General features: G+C 33.5%; 1 protein-coding gene across 1 annotated transcript in view; it reads right to left on the reverse strand.

Annotated features, from left to right (window-relative positions):
• VPS41 (VPS41 subunit of HOPS complex) overlaps positions 1 to 16375 on the reverse strand; it is a 191050-nt gene that overhangs the window by 126928 nt on the left and 47747 nt on the right. Inside the window, exons 3-4 of the mRNA XM_026674835.2 lie at positions 7604 to 7711; positions 3345 to 3422 (exon numbers count right to left, since the gene is read on the reverse strand). Coding sequence (XP_026530620.2) covers positions 3345 to 3422; positions 7604 to 7711 — 186 coding nt within the window. The remainder of the gene's footprint in view (positions 1 to 3344; positions 3423 to 7603; positions 7712 to 16375) is intronic.

Raw genomic sequence — 16375 nt, forward strand, 5'->3', positions numbered from 1 at the left:
AAGACTAAAGAAAATAAAAAGAAATATATAAATTTCTCCCTTCATCACAAGCATAAACAATTTTAACAACTGTTGAGGTAATTCCCCGTTAGGAGAATGAGCGCATACAGGGAGACGTAGTGAGAGTAGCGAAGAATAACACACACAGCACACAGATACACTGTATGGTAAAATGTAGGTTTTTACTTCCAATAAACGTTTAAGCAAAGTCCAAACAAGCAGTCCAAGTCATTCACAGTTAAAGCAGTCAGTTTTCAGTCCAGGGATAATCCAAATAACAAAGTCCAGTATCATAAACAGTTCAGTAACAGACTTACATTAAATCCAAGACTAACGATGATCAGTCAATAGTCAATGCAGGAACAGCAACACTCTCCAGAAAAGGACAACAGAACAGAACTAAACAACCCAGGTTTCTGGCTCCATCTTATGGCTGTTTCAGGAACCACACTCAATTACAGTTTTAGCATTCTCTTAAAGAGACAGTATTAAAATGTCTATCCTGGTTTATATATTTTCCAACCCAACTAACTGTTAGGTGACTTACATTCCTAACAACAACTCATCATCTTCTGTTCAGAGACAACAAATGATCATTTTTGCTATATCCCATCTCTTAATTTATAAACAAATCTTTAAAACCTCATCGTTTCAGTTCTAATGTCAACAAAGATTCATTAAAGACTACCAGAGATAACAATGTGTATATTTTAACCTTGATCAAGTAAACCAACTTCATATTCTTTCCTTTTACTTTTATAAATCTGGATCCTTAGTTTAAAATTTCCTAGAATATGGTTTCTTTTCTTGACAGGTAAAACGTGTTCCTCTTACATAACATACATAGTCTATTTATACAGGTTCAAAAATATATTGTTCAAAAATATTCTTCAATAAGCTCAGAATTAAAATAGTTTGCTTTACTCTGTATTTATAGACAATTTCAAGTATTCATTAATTATAATCTTCAGTTTTTTTCTACTTTCCTCTAATGTCTACTTTTTAAAGTCCTAATTCTTTTAAAAATAATACAAAACAACAATATTTTTTGCACGGGAAGAAATTTTATACTTAATTCCAAAAATTTATTTCAAATCCATCTAGACCATTAATCATTTGTAATTTTGCAAAATCAAAGTTCTAATCAGCCTTATGTTGCTTATAGTAAAAAAGGGTTTTTTAAGTCCTGAAACTTGTATTTAAAACTTCTTTCATTAAGGGTTGAAGGAAACTTACCGTATTTTTAGACTTGTCAATTCAAAGCTTCCTAATAGCTGAAAAGCAGTTAAGAAGCAATTTCTGAAAAAGATTAGAAAAGGAACTATGCAAACTCATTGGCCATTCTGCAACTTCCTTGTGGGGAGCAACTATATTATGGCTAATCTCAAGTCTTCTTGTCTGGAGAAAAATTATGAAAAAAATGTACTCACTAGCTCTTCAGTTGTCAGATCCTCTTTTAGTTTGTTATTTCTTCCCTGGAATTCTTAAATTTGATTCTTGACAGAATACTGTATAAATGTTTCTTACTCTACTCCCACAGTAATCAGCTAACTTCTATTTATAATAACTTCTATTCTTGCATGTAACAAAGTTTTTGACCTGGCTGAGTAATATGTGTAAACCTTCTGCTAAAATATGCTAAAATTTGAATAAATAAGTGAACTGGATTGAAAAAATGATTTTTTGCTGAGTCCTTGCTAAGAAAGTCTGAGAAACGTATTGTCAGAAACTAAAAAAAGAAGCAATTGTGTCCTCTACTGCTTATATCAACAGAAAACCTTTAAGGATGTTGATGTTGTACAGATGATGAAATCCTTGGAGGCTACAGCTGTGGCCCTAGTAGCACCTGTGTGCTGCTTTAAGTAATGTCTTTTCTAATAGTACAATTGTGTACCATAAGATTTCTTGAATTCATGTTGAGTTTGATACGATTTCAGGTACTATCATGCCTAAGATGTTTATTACTAATTTATAGTATTTTTATATTGCAGAAATGCTCAGAGGAAGCTAATTATTTAAACCAGCTTCAGTCTGGATTCAGACCTAGAGTTTGAAAAAAAACCGCAACCCTTATTTAATGTCTATGAGGAGCTACTAAGAAAGGAAATTATTGCCTTAATACATATTAATAGTCAGTTGAGTGTTCTTTCTTAGTCAGCATGCAGTGGATGTTTCAAGCATGTCTCCAGACAGGAAAGGAGTGGATATGGAAAAACAAATTAAAACTGAATTTAAAAACAATGGAATTGTTGCCAATTCCAGGATTCAGCTAATATGCTATGCTGAGTTTCCCTATACATTTCCCTTTATGCAACATGTTCATAATGGAGGTTCCCTTAGTTCCTGCACTTGGACTTAGTGAATATGTGTTGGTAATTTTAAGCTACCCCAGTCAGATATGTGAGATAGGAAACTATATAAAACAAAAAATCAAACAAACAAATAATTAAGTTTCATTTTCAAAATATATTCTTTGCCAGGTGTTTTTTAAATAAATCTGGAAGTTATAATCGGCTTAAAATGTATCAGCATGGGTGACTAATTGCAACTTTTGGGGATTCCATAGGAGTGCTGTGTTTAAATAGCTATATTAACAACTAATTTCTTTTCTTCTCTGTAAGCAGAGATTGAGCCTGGGCCAGGAAAATAACTGTAAAAAACATCTCAGAGAAACGTTCTCCAGTTCACATGGAATTAAAAGGTGAGAGAGGATGAAACATACTCAGACTTCAGCACACTTCTGCTAATATGCCTATGACAATAAAAGTTGTCCTGGTTTCTATGGGACTATTTTTTAATCTGATTTATCATATAAAGATTTACGTTCATTTTAGGTGCTCACTCTGGTATATAAAGTCTTGTGTGGCTTAGGCATCTATAGGACCACCTTCCCATGTACAGACATTTTTAGATTTTGGGGTGAGAATCAGGAGACTCCAACTATGCAGCTTTTGTGAAATAATAGACTCTACTATGAACAGCAAATTCTGATTTTTCTGATATATAACATGCTAAATTGTCACTGGAGTAAAATCAGCCTCTCTTCTTTATTGGACTTTAGGAAAGAGCTTAAATACTCTCTTTCTACCCAATTGTTTTAGCTGAAAGTTTAGATTTTTTTTTGATAAACTGCCTAAAGCCATTAATGTGGACTGCATTTCAATCGATCAGTCTTCAATCATTAATTCTTATCTTAATCATAATGCTGAGTTCCAATGGCATGCATGGCAACAAAAACTGTATGTATAAAAATGTACATACAGAAGAATAAATCAAGTATAAATGTTATATTATTTTAAACACAGCATTTGCAATAGTCATATGGTAAAATAATTTGTACTTACAATGTCAAACTTTTGTATAATATTCCCCTGGACATCTAACAAATAAACTTTGCCATAATGTGTTCCAAGTGCCAAAAACTAAATAGAAAAAAAAATGAAAGACATTATCCAGAGAAATTATAATAGGGAGAATACAACATACCATTTGTTTATCCTAAAGATTACTGTGATAATGTACATCAAGCATGAATCATACAGCAACATTCCTGAAACCTATCCAAAGACTATAACAGTAAAATACAAATGATATCTAAAACAAACACTTGACAGTGGAATTATAAAAATGTAAAACTGTCATTTACTGCATCCTTGACCTCTTAAAAACTAGACAAAAATGAAATATTGCGATTTCAGCAATAGAAAAACCAGTTCTTCTTCTGACCCTTGCCATATTTGATCTTTAACCTTCAGAGCAACCTTCAGAGCAATATTCAAATAACCAGATGGACTGATAGTACAGCATCATAATAGTTGTGACAACACTAGACTGTATCCCCTACACTTCATTTTTGTAAAGAAGTAGAAGAGGTTGTAGAAACAGAATAATAATATCAATAAGCATAACACAATAAAAATCAGTTGAAATTTCTCTCTGCTTGCAGATAAAATCTGATTAGATTTTGGCTTTTTTACCAAACAATGTTTGCATGTGTCAGAAAACTACATACAATATTTATTGTATGGGTGGTGTTGGGCCAGTCAATCTTTCTTCGTCCAATCCTCCTCGTGGGGTTCTTGTAAGGAAAATAGGAGGAGGAAGGAGTAATATGTTTGTTTGCCTCAAGTTACTTATAAAGTAATAAAGACCATAATGTTTTTTTAAAAATATGTTTATTTTTCTTTTCATGATTTTATTTATACAGTAAAGTCAAGTTAAATACAGTTCCCAACAAGCATCTACATTATTTCTATAAGCCTAGAAAACTATTTAAGCCCTAGTTTTTTTGAAAATGTCAGATCTCTCGTTTAACGAACCAGTCACTGGTCAACAGAAGACAGTTTTGCATTGCAAATTACAAAGTCTGCTCTGGTTTTACAGACACAACTTTTAGATGCAGATAGTTAGGAGCCAGCCTAGGGGAAAAACCAATCTAACTAAAAAGTTCACAAAAAATATGTGATACATGAATGCACAGAATACTCAAAATAATGCAGAAGAGACTTAGGTGTTATTCCATCACATAGATTAAAAAAAGATTTAAAATATATCAAAAAGTTTGTTACTGCTTGGTATAAAAAGAGTGCCTTTCCTTCCTTTGGCTTTAGTAAAGTGGTCAGACTGCTAAATTCTCTGTATTTCATTGCATGTGAACACGCTTCATTGCAGCCTATAATGAAATGCTCAAATTTACAGGCACTACTAAGCATGTCAGTCAAGCAGCACAATCTTTTTTTTTAATAACCTTACAGAAAGTCAAGGTTTAAAAGGATTTATCAAAATGGAATTGCTTAAAATGAAATTTCAGTTCAGGCACTTAAAATATGAAGCCACATAAAGAGAAGTCAAAAAAGGGGAAGAAGAGAGGCAAGGAGAGAATGGGTTCATTAGAAATTCATCTCCAGGTTGCCTTTTTACAGAAAGAAAAAAGTCCCCCGGGAAAAAAATCAATACTAGTTAATAAAACATCAGGTGTGCAGACATAACTAAGAATGACTATTCCACTGCACACGCCTGCTTGAATGCACTGGGTGCCAGGACGATTAGTCATCTAATGCAGACAGCAGGTCCAGTGAAAATATGTTTTATCACTGAAAGAAAAAAAATACTTCTGGAGGGAAAATAATCTAAATATAAACCAAATTTTACAGTCTGAACAAAATAAACTGTTCTAATCAGAAAACACATCTACTGTAGATGCTACAGTGTTATTTCTTTTTAGTTACTCATAGAGCAAGATGTAGGAAAGATACACATTCTATCTTCAATGTTTAGCCTCAGCATTGTGTGAGACCAATTCTTAAAAGACACTTTGTATCAGCTTCTAACATTGTTGATCAGTCTCATAAATAGTCCAGTTTAGAAGGAAACTAAACTGCTCAGTTACTAGAAAAACTTTGTTATTATTTTGTTCCTTGGGACACTATAATTAGGAGACTTCCAAATATAGAACACATTTGCTTCTTTAAAAAAGTAAACACCATACTTCCAGTTTAACAATGCAAGCTGTCAAACTATCAAAGCCCAAAAAATCTTTCCACAAATGATGATAATTAGCAAATACAATAAGTCTCTCCCATCATAATCAGCAGGTGCATACTATATTTATATAAAGGGAGGTAGAAAAGAACATTTCCTTTGTTGAAATACAGTGCAAAAATGCATAATTAATGAGCATACATATATATTATTGAATATGTTGAAAGGTGTTAAAATGCCTTTCTTTCGAGGGTTCGATTTTCCCGCTGGGAGAGCTCCGGCGCAAGGATACGGACAACTGCTTGAAAGCTGGATCTTTTTATTTTTTCAGGAAGGCGGAGATCAGCGAGAAGTCTGCATTCCTGGACTAGCTAGCTTCTTATGGCAAGTCCCTGGTTTTTTATACCCTTCTCTCCCTTTGTAAGTTGATTTTGTGTGAGTGTTTGTATTTGTGCCTAATGTTTCAAATCCTGTTTGAGTTTGTCTTTATTTCCGCCGGAGGGCGAACTCCGCGGGGTGCGGAAGGCAAAGATTGTATTATTGGTTTTCTGTAATCTCTTTTAGCTTTAAGATAGTTTTTCATATTTGTTTTGTGGCAATCTCCTGTCTGTCCCTTTTGTAATTTATATTTTGTGTCTTTTGTCTGTTTGTTTTGCTTATTTGGTATGCCCTGTGTTTGTAAGGGTTTTCTAAATTATCTTTTGTTTCCTTTTCCTATTTATCTAGTTTTCTTAATTACTTAGGCTTTTGTCTATAGGGATTCTTTAATACTTTTTATTTGATTCCTTTTCCTATGTAAGTTTGTTTTCTGGCTGACCTGATGTTCCCCTTGGGCTTTTCCTGTTTTTTTTGGTGACACTACTGCCTTCGTGAAATTCCCTTTCCACAAATAATAATATATATTGTATTTCTAGATTGCAATCTCCTTCAAGAAGGGACTCTGGGTGGTGTACAATATAATATAAACACATAAAACAGTACATAAAATTAGAATTAAAATATTAAAATTACTTTAGGATTAAAACAATTAAAATCACAAGATTATAAAAATATAGCAAATTTCAAAATGCAAAATAAATTCTAAGAAGGCAATTAACCTTGTTAAAAATTGGTTAATGAAGGCAGAGGGAGAGCTTTCATGGTATATAACTTGTATATGATTTTATTTAAGGGTTTTGTTTGTCTTTTTTACAAAAATTGTTATACTATTTCTCTCACAACATTGATTTTACAGCTTAAATTAAAAAAAAAATCTGCATCACCAAAAGTCGCATACAAGGAGACAGATGAATAGGCCCATAGAGTGGCACAAAGCTTGAACAGTCTAAATTTTTAGGGCTTCTGGGATATTTCTTTGGAATGCCTGTAACTATACATTGACAGTGTGAATATTTGAAAAAATGGAAAATATAGAAATATGTAGCACTTTGATAGATTAGAAATATTTAGCACACTGGCTCAATCATTATTTGATTTAGAAACTTTCACATAAATTGTTTGAGAGATCTAAAGTAAAAATTACTTCCAGGGTAACTTTTCATTCTGTGAAGAGTTGAAACAGAAAAAATCCTCACTATTGTCATCTATTAATTATATTTTGATTATATACTATTAATTATATTTTGATTATATACATGAATAATTATAAATTTTTAATGAATAAGAGAAAACTTAAAATAATTTGTTCAGATTAATGCAAATAACTCACTGCATTTTGGGTCTGATGCAAATCTAAACTGTCTGATAAAAATATCACCAAAATTATTGGCTAGTAAATTGATATGGGAAATTATTCAGTAAAATTTAAATTCCAACCCTATACTTTATTCTATTTCCTCAACACAGTGGCAATGAATAATACCAAAAGATTATTTAGATATGAAAGGAAAAAACCTACTTTCCCAGAACATTTTTTTTCTGAGCAAAGAATAACACTCTTATGCTCATCTTGCCATTTCCTGTTAGAACCCTAGAAAACAAACTTGCAGGTTTCGTTCTTCATTTGGAACTACTGGTATTAATTACATGCTCCCAAATTCTTATTGCTAGGCTCAACATAACAAATAGCAGTATAAGGAAGATATAACACAGTCATGCATATTTTTCAAAATTAATAACTTACTTTCTCATGGATTGTCATGCAACTGGCTATATCCTTTTGAATAATTTCTCCAACTCCATTAGAAAGCCTTTCATACTTCAGTTTGGGCTCTTCTTCACTGACATCTTCCTGTATTAAGAAACAGCTTAAGAATTTATTTATTACTTTATTTTATTAATAAAATATACCCATTCTCCTTATCAGAAATATATATTTACATATTGCATATGTATTTGTGTGTGTGTGTGTGTGTGTGTGCTGTCTCTCTAATTTTCTGGCTGAATATAGAGACAGGTAGTTAAACACTACAAAGGCTTCCATACAAAGTTTCTGTATTGGATTATATTAGGCATCCTCAAGGTATAACTCAGAGTTATGTTGAGATTCATCTAATATCCAATCTTTGCATAGTTGTCTTCATAGTGTGAAAAGATAGTTATCTTCATCCCAAAAGCAAGGGGAAGACTCCAGCACGATGTTGGGTCCAGGCAAGAATGACTGAAACTTCCCAGCACAATATATATATATGTGCTAATCATGTACTGAATATGTGTTTGTGGATGCATGTATGTGTGTGTGTGTATACACAAAAAACCCACATACAAATATACATATGTACATGTATAAAATTTATTATAAAATATATAAAAACAGACATTTTAAAAATTAAAAAATCAGCACTAAAATGAAGATTTTAGCATAGAGAGACAAAATGTATAGTGGAGCCATCTAAAAAAAATCTCGAATTCCTTGTGATCCTCAATCCTGATGGCACAACTAGATCCTGAAGGAATTGATTACTCATAATTTTTATGTACTAGTCACAGAATACAAGAGAGCAACCACCATGAAAGATCTCTGTTATTTGATCTTATGTGGCAATACTAGTAGTTTTTTTTCTCTTCTGTTCACCTTTCTTAATAGCAATGTATGATACAAAAAGCCAGCTATCTCTGCTTCACTACACCATTCATAAATACCAGAATAAATTACATCAATTACCACTATACTATAAATGCTACTTAGTTATTTCTTGAAAGAAAAAATGTGGAAGAATGGGTATTCTAAAAGGAGACACTTGATGTTAAGCTGTGAGAATGCTGTTTTTTAAAAAACCGAGAACTTTTCAAATTTGCTGTAGAACTGTATGACAGACAGATTCATTTATGAATGAAGATGAATATGCGTGTCCCAAGATAATGTTGCAGGATCCTATCTGGGTCAGTAACCAGGACTAAAAGTTTTGTCTCCCTCAGCCAGGAAAAAGATTGAAGCCTGGAAAACAGGCCCCTCCTCACTCAACAGGAGTGCTGATTTATCATCCGCCTATAATGTTCTTAGAAGGGGAGGGCTGGGCAGCACAAGCAAATAATCTTAAAAACCAGCCATCAACACAGCCCAATTAACATCTAAAAAGCCACTTACAACAAGCGCTATAAATACCACACACAGAATAGCACACACTCTACTGCAATAGAGAGAAGTTCAACTACTCTCCGATTGTACTTGATTTAAAGTGATGCCTTTTATGGTACATCTTAAAACTGACAATTTCTGTGCTTTTATTAAAACAGTAATCAAATGAATTATGAAGTATGTTGTCTTCTGGTTTGCAGTGTTGTTTAGTTCAACTTTTACCCTGCCTCCCAACAAGTCAGATAAGAAACAGTTTTTTTAAAAAAAAAATGCTGTATATTCAATGTATATTTTATGAATACCAGCAGCTTTTCATATTGGTATTATACTGCTATAAATTTTCTTAGCAGAGAAAAAGAAGTATCTTATTCAAAACTGGAAAAACTATAGTTAAATTACAAAAGCAAACTTTTATGAAAGCATACATTGAAAGAAATTGAGAGCCAGTCTGTGCAAAATTAGAATTAGAAGAAAAAGATCAAGCTTCAAATTGTCATTTAGACATTATTCTTGCTGGGTAACTTTTGGAAAGCTATAATCTCTACAATCTCTCTGCCTCATAAAGCTACTTTGACATGCACATGGGGCAGGGGTCCTTATGCTATCCTAGGTTCCTAAAAGAAAGGTAGGTTGAGAACGTAATAACTACAATAGGCAAATCTCTCAGAATCTGTATTTAAGAATGCAAAAGAATGTGACATGCTTTCAAGTAATTAAAGTGATCACAATGTTTTCCAGGCTCACGTAGCTGGAAGTATGTTAGCAATATACAATAAAATTAATCTAAACAATTATTGTGTGCTTGCATAGTGCTACTGTGAATCATTTTATAAGGAACGTTGGAAGTTAATATGGGCTCCTTCTTTTGGATTATATGAGGTATTTTTAATTGTTATTTTACATCAAATATTACACTATTTCTTTATTGATATACACTCATATAGGACAAGAGACAGTTACAGTACAATACAATACTAAAATGTTTCAATAGATTAATATCCTCACAAACCTGAGATACTAAAGCTGTGGTTTAAAAAGTCTTCATTTTTTTGCACCATGAGATTTTTGAGTTAAGAGGTAATTTATGGTATTTTTTTAAATAAATGAAATTAATACAGAAATATCAACAGTTGTCTAAAACAATGTGTCAAAGTGTCCAGCAAGAAGCAATTTTAGTCAGTAAATTTAACACTGAACAAAGTTGTTACCAGTCAGACAGACTCAATGTCAAATTAGAGCGCAAAGCATAAATCAGACAAATTATCTGTGCTCCTTCATTCTTGACAAATAGAAAACAATTACATTCACAAACTTAACACAGCCTACAGCTTGTGGGTTGGGTGGCCATTAATGCATAACTGCATTTTTGAACATCTTTATTGTGAATTACTCTTGCAATGCACATATTATCTGTGGACTTTGGAGGGAAATATATAAGTTAGAATTGAATTCTAAGCATCACATGTTTATAATAAGATTCAAAGGGAAGTTGGACAGCAAATGCGCAACCAAAGTGAAAAGTTAATTGCTCTTCCAAATATTTGCATAAAAGCATTGATCAACGGGCCATTAGATACAGTTACTAGAAGTTTTGCCTGTTTGAGTGAAAATTAAGTAATGTTGCTTCTACACACATATAGCGTTCAAACAACATATATTTTTAAGAGAAACTTTTCAATATTAGACATGCTGATGTACCCCACTCTGTGATTTTTTTTGACAGCAGAGGTGGTATTCAGCAGGTTCTGACCAGTTCTGGGGAACTGGTAGCAGAAATTTTGAGTAGTTCGGAGAACTGGCAAATACCACCTCTGACTGGCCATGTCCCCATCTATTCTCTGCCTCCTGAGTCCCAGCTGATTCTCTGGGACTTCTCCTGCACAGAAGAATGGAGATGGAAAGCAGGTTAGTGGGGTGGGGAGGGAATAGGGATTTTGCAGTAACCTTCCCCCAGGAGTGGGGTGGGAATGGAGATTTTGCAGTATCCTTCCCCTGTCACGACCACTAAGCCACACCCACCAAGCCACACCACGCCTATCAAGCCATGCCCACAAAACTGGTAGTAAAAATTTTGAAACCCACCACTGTTTGATAGATATATCTTATGTTAAATGAAGATCAAGCTAAAAGTAAATTTGAGGCTTTTTCTCACTATAAGCAAACAAAATGAAAAAAAAACTATGTTTAAAATATAAGATTATTCTGTTATCACAAAATATATCTCACCTCCTGAATAAAAGGAGATAAAGTATAAACAGCATTTGTTGAATCTGACTTTAGTTTTTTTTATTTCTTAGAAACTTTTATGTAGCATGAACTTCGAAAAGGCAGTATAAATAAAAGTAAATCAATATTTTTGTTAAATTTTCATATACAAATAAAACCATCAGCAGCCTGAGTTAAGATGACAGCAACATTTCTATGACAACCTAGTTGAATAATACAAGTCTTGACTTGCATCAAAGTTTAAGATTTAAACAGAATGACATTTACTCCATACAGGAAAATTCACAGTGTGCGCACACACAATCATATATGCCCACACAAAAACACATACATATTCACAAACACACACTCATATATATAAATATAAACATACACTGAGATACATGCTTTCTCTGTTAATTTTTTTTACTAAATATGGAGCAGTTTTAATTGACTACAAATGCACTATACATTTCTATTTTCAAACTTTCTTCAAAAAAAAATAAACATTTTATTATGTTATATACTCAGTTATGAATTCACTAACAAAATAATTTTGTCCATAAATTATGGACCCAGTCTTTTATTGTTCAAAGAGTATATAGTGTTATATCAAGCAAAACTAAAGCATTTTGTAAGATTATTTGTTGTTTTTTACTTTGTATTTCAACATACATATGATTATTTATTTATTTTTATTTATTTATTTATTTTTGTCAATTGCTTACAAGATAATAGGTATAAATAAAAACATAGTTATGAATACATGGATACATATAAGAAAAATAAAAAATAAAAGAAACAACAGGACAGGGACGGTAGGCATGTTGGTGCGTTTATGCACGCCCCCTACAGATCTCTTAGGAAAGAGATGAGGTCAATAATAGACAGTCTAAGGTTAAAGTTTTTGGGGTTTGGGGAAGAAACCACAGAGTCTGGAAGAATATTCCAGACATTGACCACTCTGTTGTTGAAGTTGTATTTCCTGCAATCAGCCTTGAATTTGTATCTATTGTTTGCTCTTGTGTTGTTATGGTTGAAGCTGAAATATTCATTGACAGGTAGAACATTGCAATGTATGATTTTATATACTATACTTAGATCGGACCGAAGGTGGCGTAGTTCTAGGTTTTCTAGGTCTAGAATTTCAAGTCTGGTACAATAAGGTATTCTGCAATGAGTAGAGGAGTGGAGAACTCTTCTTGAAAAAATATTTCTGGACTTTCTCAACTGTGTTAATATCAGATACATAATGTGGGCTCCAGACTGATGAGCTGTATTCAAGTATTGGTCTAGCAAATGTTTTGTATGCTATAGTTATTAATCGATATGCATTATATCATTGTAGTTGTCTGTGGTTCAACTAGGAAATACTGGGCATGATCCATTGCTGTTTACAAATACTGAGCCAAAGAATGTGTTAAAGAGGTTGGCTTTAATAGTGTCGTCATTGCAGTCTTTACCATTAGGTCCTTTCAGGGGTGGGATGGACCTTGAGTCTTTTAATTTGTTGTTTACAAAATTGTAGAAAGCGTGGGTGGAATTGGTGCATAGAAGGTTTTCTTCTTGTTTAATGTGATAATTGGTGCATTCAGTTTTTATCTGGTGGCATAAATTTTTGTATCAGCTTTTGAAGTTGGCAATGTGACCAGATTCATTTTTCCGCCTTATTGTTATGGGTAATTTGTTTTTTCTAGTTTTGGGGGTTGTTAATGGTACATATAGTTTGATGACTTTTTTTACTTCAAGTAAAAATATGTTGTAATGGTCTTCGACAGTATTGCATCCAGAGAATAGAAATTGCCAATCAAGGGATGAGAGATTGTTGTTTATAAGATCATAGTTGCCTTTTTTTGAAGTTATAATTGGGGATTCCATCATTGTGATGATTTTTGTGTGGACGTATGTTGAGACAAAAGTCAGTCATGTTGTGGTCACTGTTGGAAAAGGTTCTTTAATTTGTATTCTGTAAATTGAATTCAATCTATTGCAGAAGATGAGATTGAGGCAGTTGTTAAGCCTAGTATTGTTGGTTACTAGTTGTTCTAGTCCCAGATTTGTTACAGCATTGTAGAAGGTTGCATGTATGGGTTCAGTTGTACATTCGTTTAGGGTCCAGTTAATATGAGGTAGATTGAAGTCACCAAGAAGATAAAAGCATGTGGGCAGGATTGCTGCCCATGTTAGTAGTGTATTTAGCTTGTTTGCATGTTCGATCTCATAATCAGGGGCTCTGTAACATAGTAAGAACCGAAATATGATATTTAAGGACAGTTCACAGATGATGGTCTCAGGAATAGCAAGCTCCTGGGTAACTTGGATGCTTTTTAGATGTAGGGACTTTTTATAGAAGATAGCAACACCACTACCTCTACGGACTTCATGATCTGATCAGTAAACATGATAGTCTCTTACTGTGGTAATGGAGTCGGGGGAGATGCGTTGAGCCATGTTTCACAGACAAATATGTCGAATTTAGCCCTATTTAGTAAGAGGAGAAATTCAGGTATTTTATTGAAATATAGAAAACTTTTTATAAGTTTCTGAATATGAAGGAGCACTTCTACAAGTCCTTTAAATATTCATTCCCTCTGCTCTTTATTACACATCACAATATTTCTCAACCTTGGTAACTTTTTTTTTTAAAACAAGTTTTATTTTCAAGACAAACAATACATAAATACACATAAACACAAAACATAAAAGCATAAAAAATCTCTTTTCTGAAAGTTGCTTAATCCCAGGTTAAAACTCTTGGTACAGACACAAGTTCAGTTTCATATTCATTTTACATACCATTTCATATCTTATTAACATTTTCAATTTTCTATATAACTTCTCCTCTCCTTTAAATTTTCTCAATTTTTTTCCCCTTCCTCTCAATTCATATCCTAATATTTATTATTCTTTGTCTGTTCTATTCCAGCCAATCATTTATTTTTCTTCTTTAAAAAAAAGAAGAAATACTTCTCCTGTACACTATATGGAGATGATGCCTTTATCTTTTTCCCTTATATTTATAGTACCTAATATAAAATACATAACATACATTGGGATTCTGTCTGGTACATTCTAAAATTATAATAATTAAAATTATTTCCATAATTATCCCCCCCACATCACATATTATAGCTCAATATTTCATTGAAATGTTCCTCCTTCTTCTACTTCAAATCTCATTTCACAAATTTTTTTGCTAGTATACCATATTCTAATCATTAATTTTAACAATCATTTATATCTTAAATATTTTATCCATTTCAATTGAATATTATGCCTTTGTGGGAACACTTATGCTATCCACGATTATTACCCCCCACATCACAATCTTGAATCACATTTCATTACAGTACTCTCTTTTTCTTATCAAAAATTTCACTTATTTATGTTAGATATTTTATCACATTTTAAGCTACATGTTATTTCTAATTTTCTATAATTACTTCTAAATACAGATATAAAAATGCAATCTTATGTACCTTTCTAGAATCCCATTAACAATAAGATCTATCCATTATCTCTAAAAACTTTTGCTTCTTAATATCCTGCTCCCCACCATTAGAGCTTCTCATCCCTTCCTTTCTCCCTTGCTTCTTCTTCTCCTTGTCCTCTTTAACCCCTTGTCTCTCCACCTCCCTTTTATTCTGCTTTCCCCCTTTCTGTTGTTTCTTAACATAATGTCCCTTTTTCACCTTATTCTTCTCTTTTTGGGCTGTTTTTTCAGATCTTAAAGACCTCTTTTCCTTTTTCTCTTGCTTTTTCCCGTCTCCAATCAAAGTCCATTTTTCATCAAAGATGGCTTCTTCTTCTTCTTTGTCCCCATCATCCTCATTCTGCTTCGCATAAATATAAACCGCCATTTCTAAGTATTGAAAAATAGTGCCAAATCCATCTTCCCCTCCTTGTTTTTCTCTTTCATATTTTTGATATATAAGTTCCAATCCATCCACAGGTGATGCCATTGTGTAGAGAAAAAGTTTTTCCAAACAACCACCCAGCTGATTTAATCAGAAATAATTTCCAAAGGTTCCAAAATCACCAAACAATCCAAACAGACTGTTTCTTTTAAATACCTTCTTCTTCACTTTTTCTTTTTGAGGTTAAAGTAATCACAAATCCTTTTCAAATATATTTTTGGAAGTTTTTAAACTCTTTGCAATTCTAGGCAATCTTCTCCTTATTTTCAAATTTTGCTCTGATTTTTTTTTTCACTCTCCCTTCCCACTCACAGCCAAAAAGATTTTTTTTCCCGCTGTCACTTTAGGAAGGAGAGTAGAACAAAGAAAAAAAACTTTCCCCTTTAGGGTATTCGCAGCTTGTGGCTCTCACAAGGAACAATATATCCTTAACAGCTTTCAAGGTTCCAAATCACTTTCTCCCGTCTTGTCCAGGTTAAAAGCACCTTTCACTTTCTCCAACTTTCTCCCTCCTGCACTTGCTTACGTGGCTGCAGCTTTCTTCGTGGCAGCCATTACTGACCGCCGTTCCTCCGCCTCGGGAAAAGGGAGTTTAGCCGGCTGGGGAGGGGGTTTGCGGCACCCCAAACCCCTTGCCGGATCCCCCTGTCTTCAGCTGCCTCTATGGGGCAGCTATATCCCCAGATCTAAATGGATCGGGGGAACCTTGGCCAAACGCAGCAGGGATCGCGCGGCGCAAATCCTGCTGCCGCCGAAGGCTAGCAAACCGGAAGTCCCAACCTTGGTAACTTTAAAACACGTGGACTTTAACTCCCAGAACTCCAAAGCCACAATACTACAGGAATTCTGGGAGATGAAATCCACACATCTGAACGTTCCCAAGATGAGAAACACAGACATAACACTTCATTGCTTTCTATGCATTGATGGCCCTCTTGATTTTCTTCAATTGTTTTGGCCCTGGCTAGTCTTTCTTCAGCAGACCCCAGCTATCAACCTGAAACTTAGATGCAGGCAGCTTATATGGTACTCTATGCAAATAGGTAACAATACTACAAAATCCTGCCTTTCAGAAACCAATAGTAAGCAATGTTGCCTTTATCCAGAAACTGAAGACAAGGGGGAAAATGTTATTCTATCAGACTAATACTTTGAAGACACTCAAGCTGCACATTTCATTGATACAGCAGGACTTCAAACTGAATTACATTTGTGCAGTATGTATAGCACAAATTCCAAAATCTTCAAATTGATA

Source organism: Notechis scutatus, chromosome Z, assembly GCF_049901735.1.
Source record: "Notechis scutatus isolate UNSWTSFEM ecotype Mainland chromosome Z, rNotScu1.2, whole genome shotgun sequence".
Classification (NCBI taxonomy): Eukaryota; Metazoa; Chordata; class Lepidosauria; order Squamata; family Elapidae; genus Notechis; species Notechis scutatus.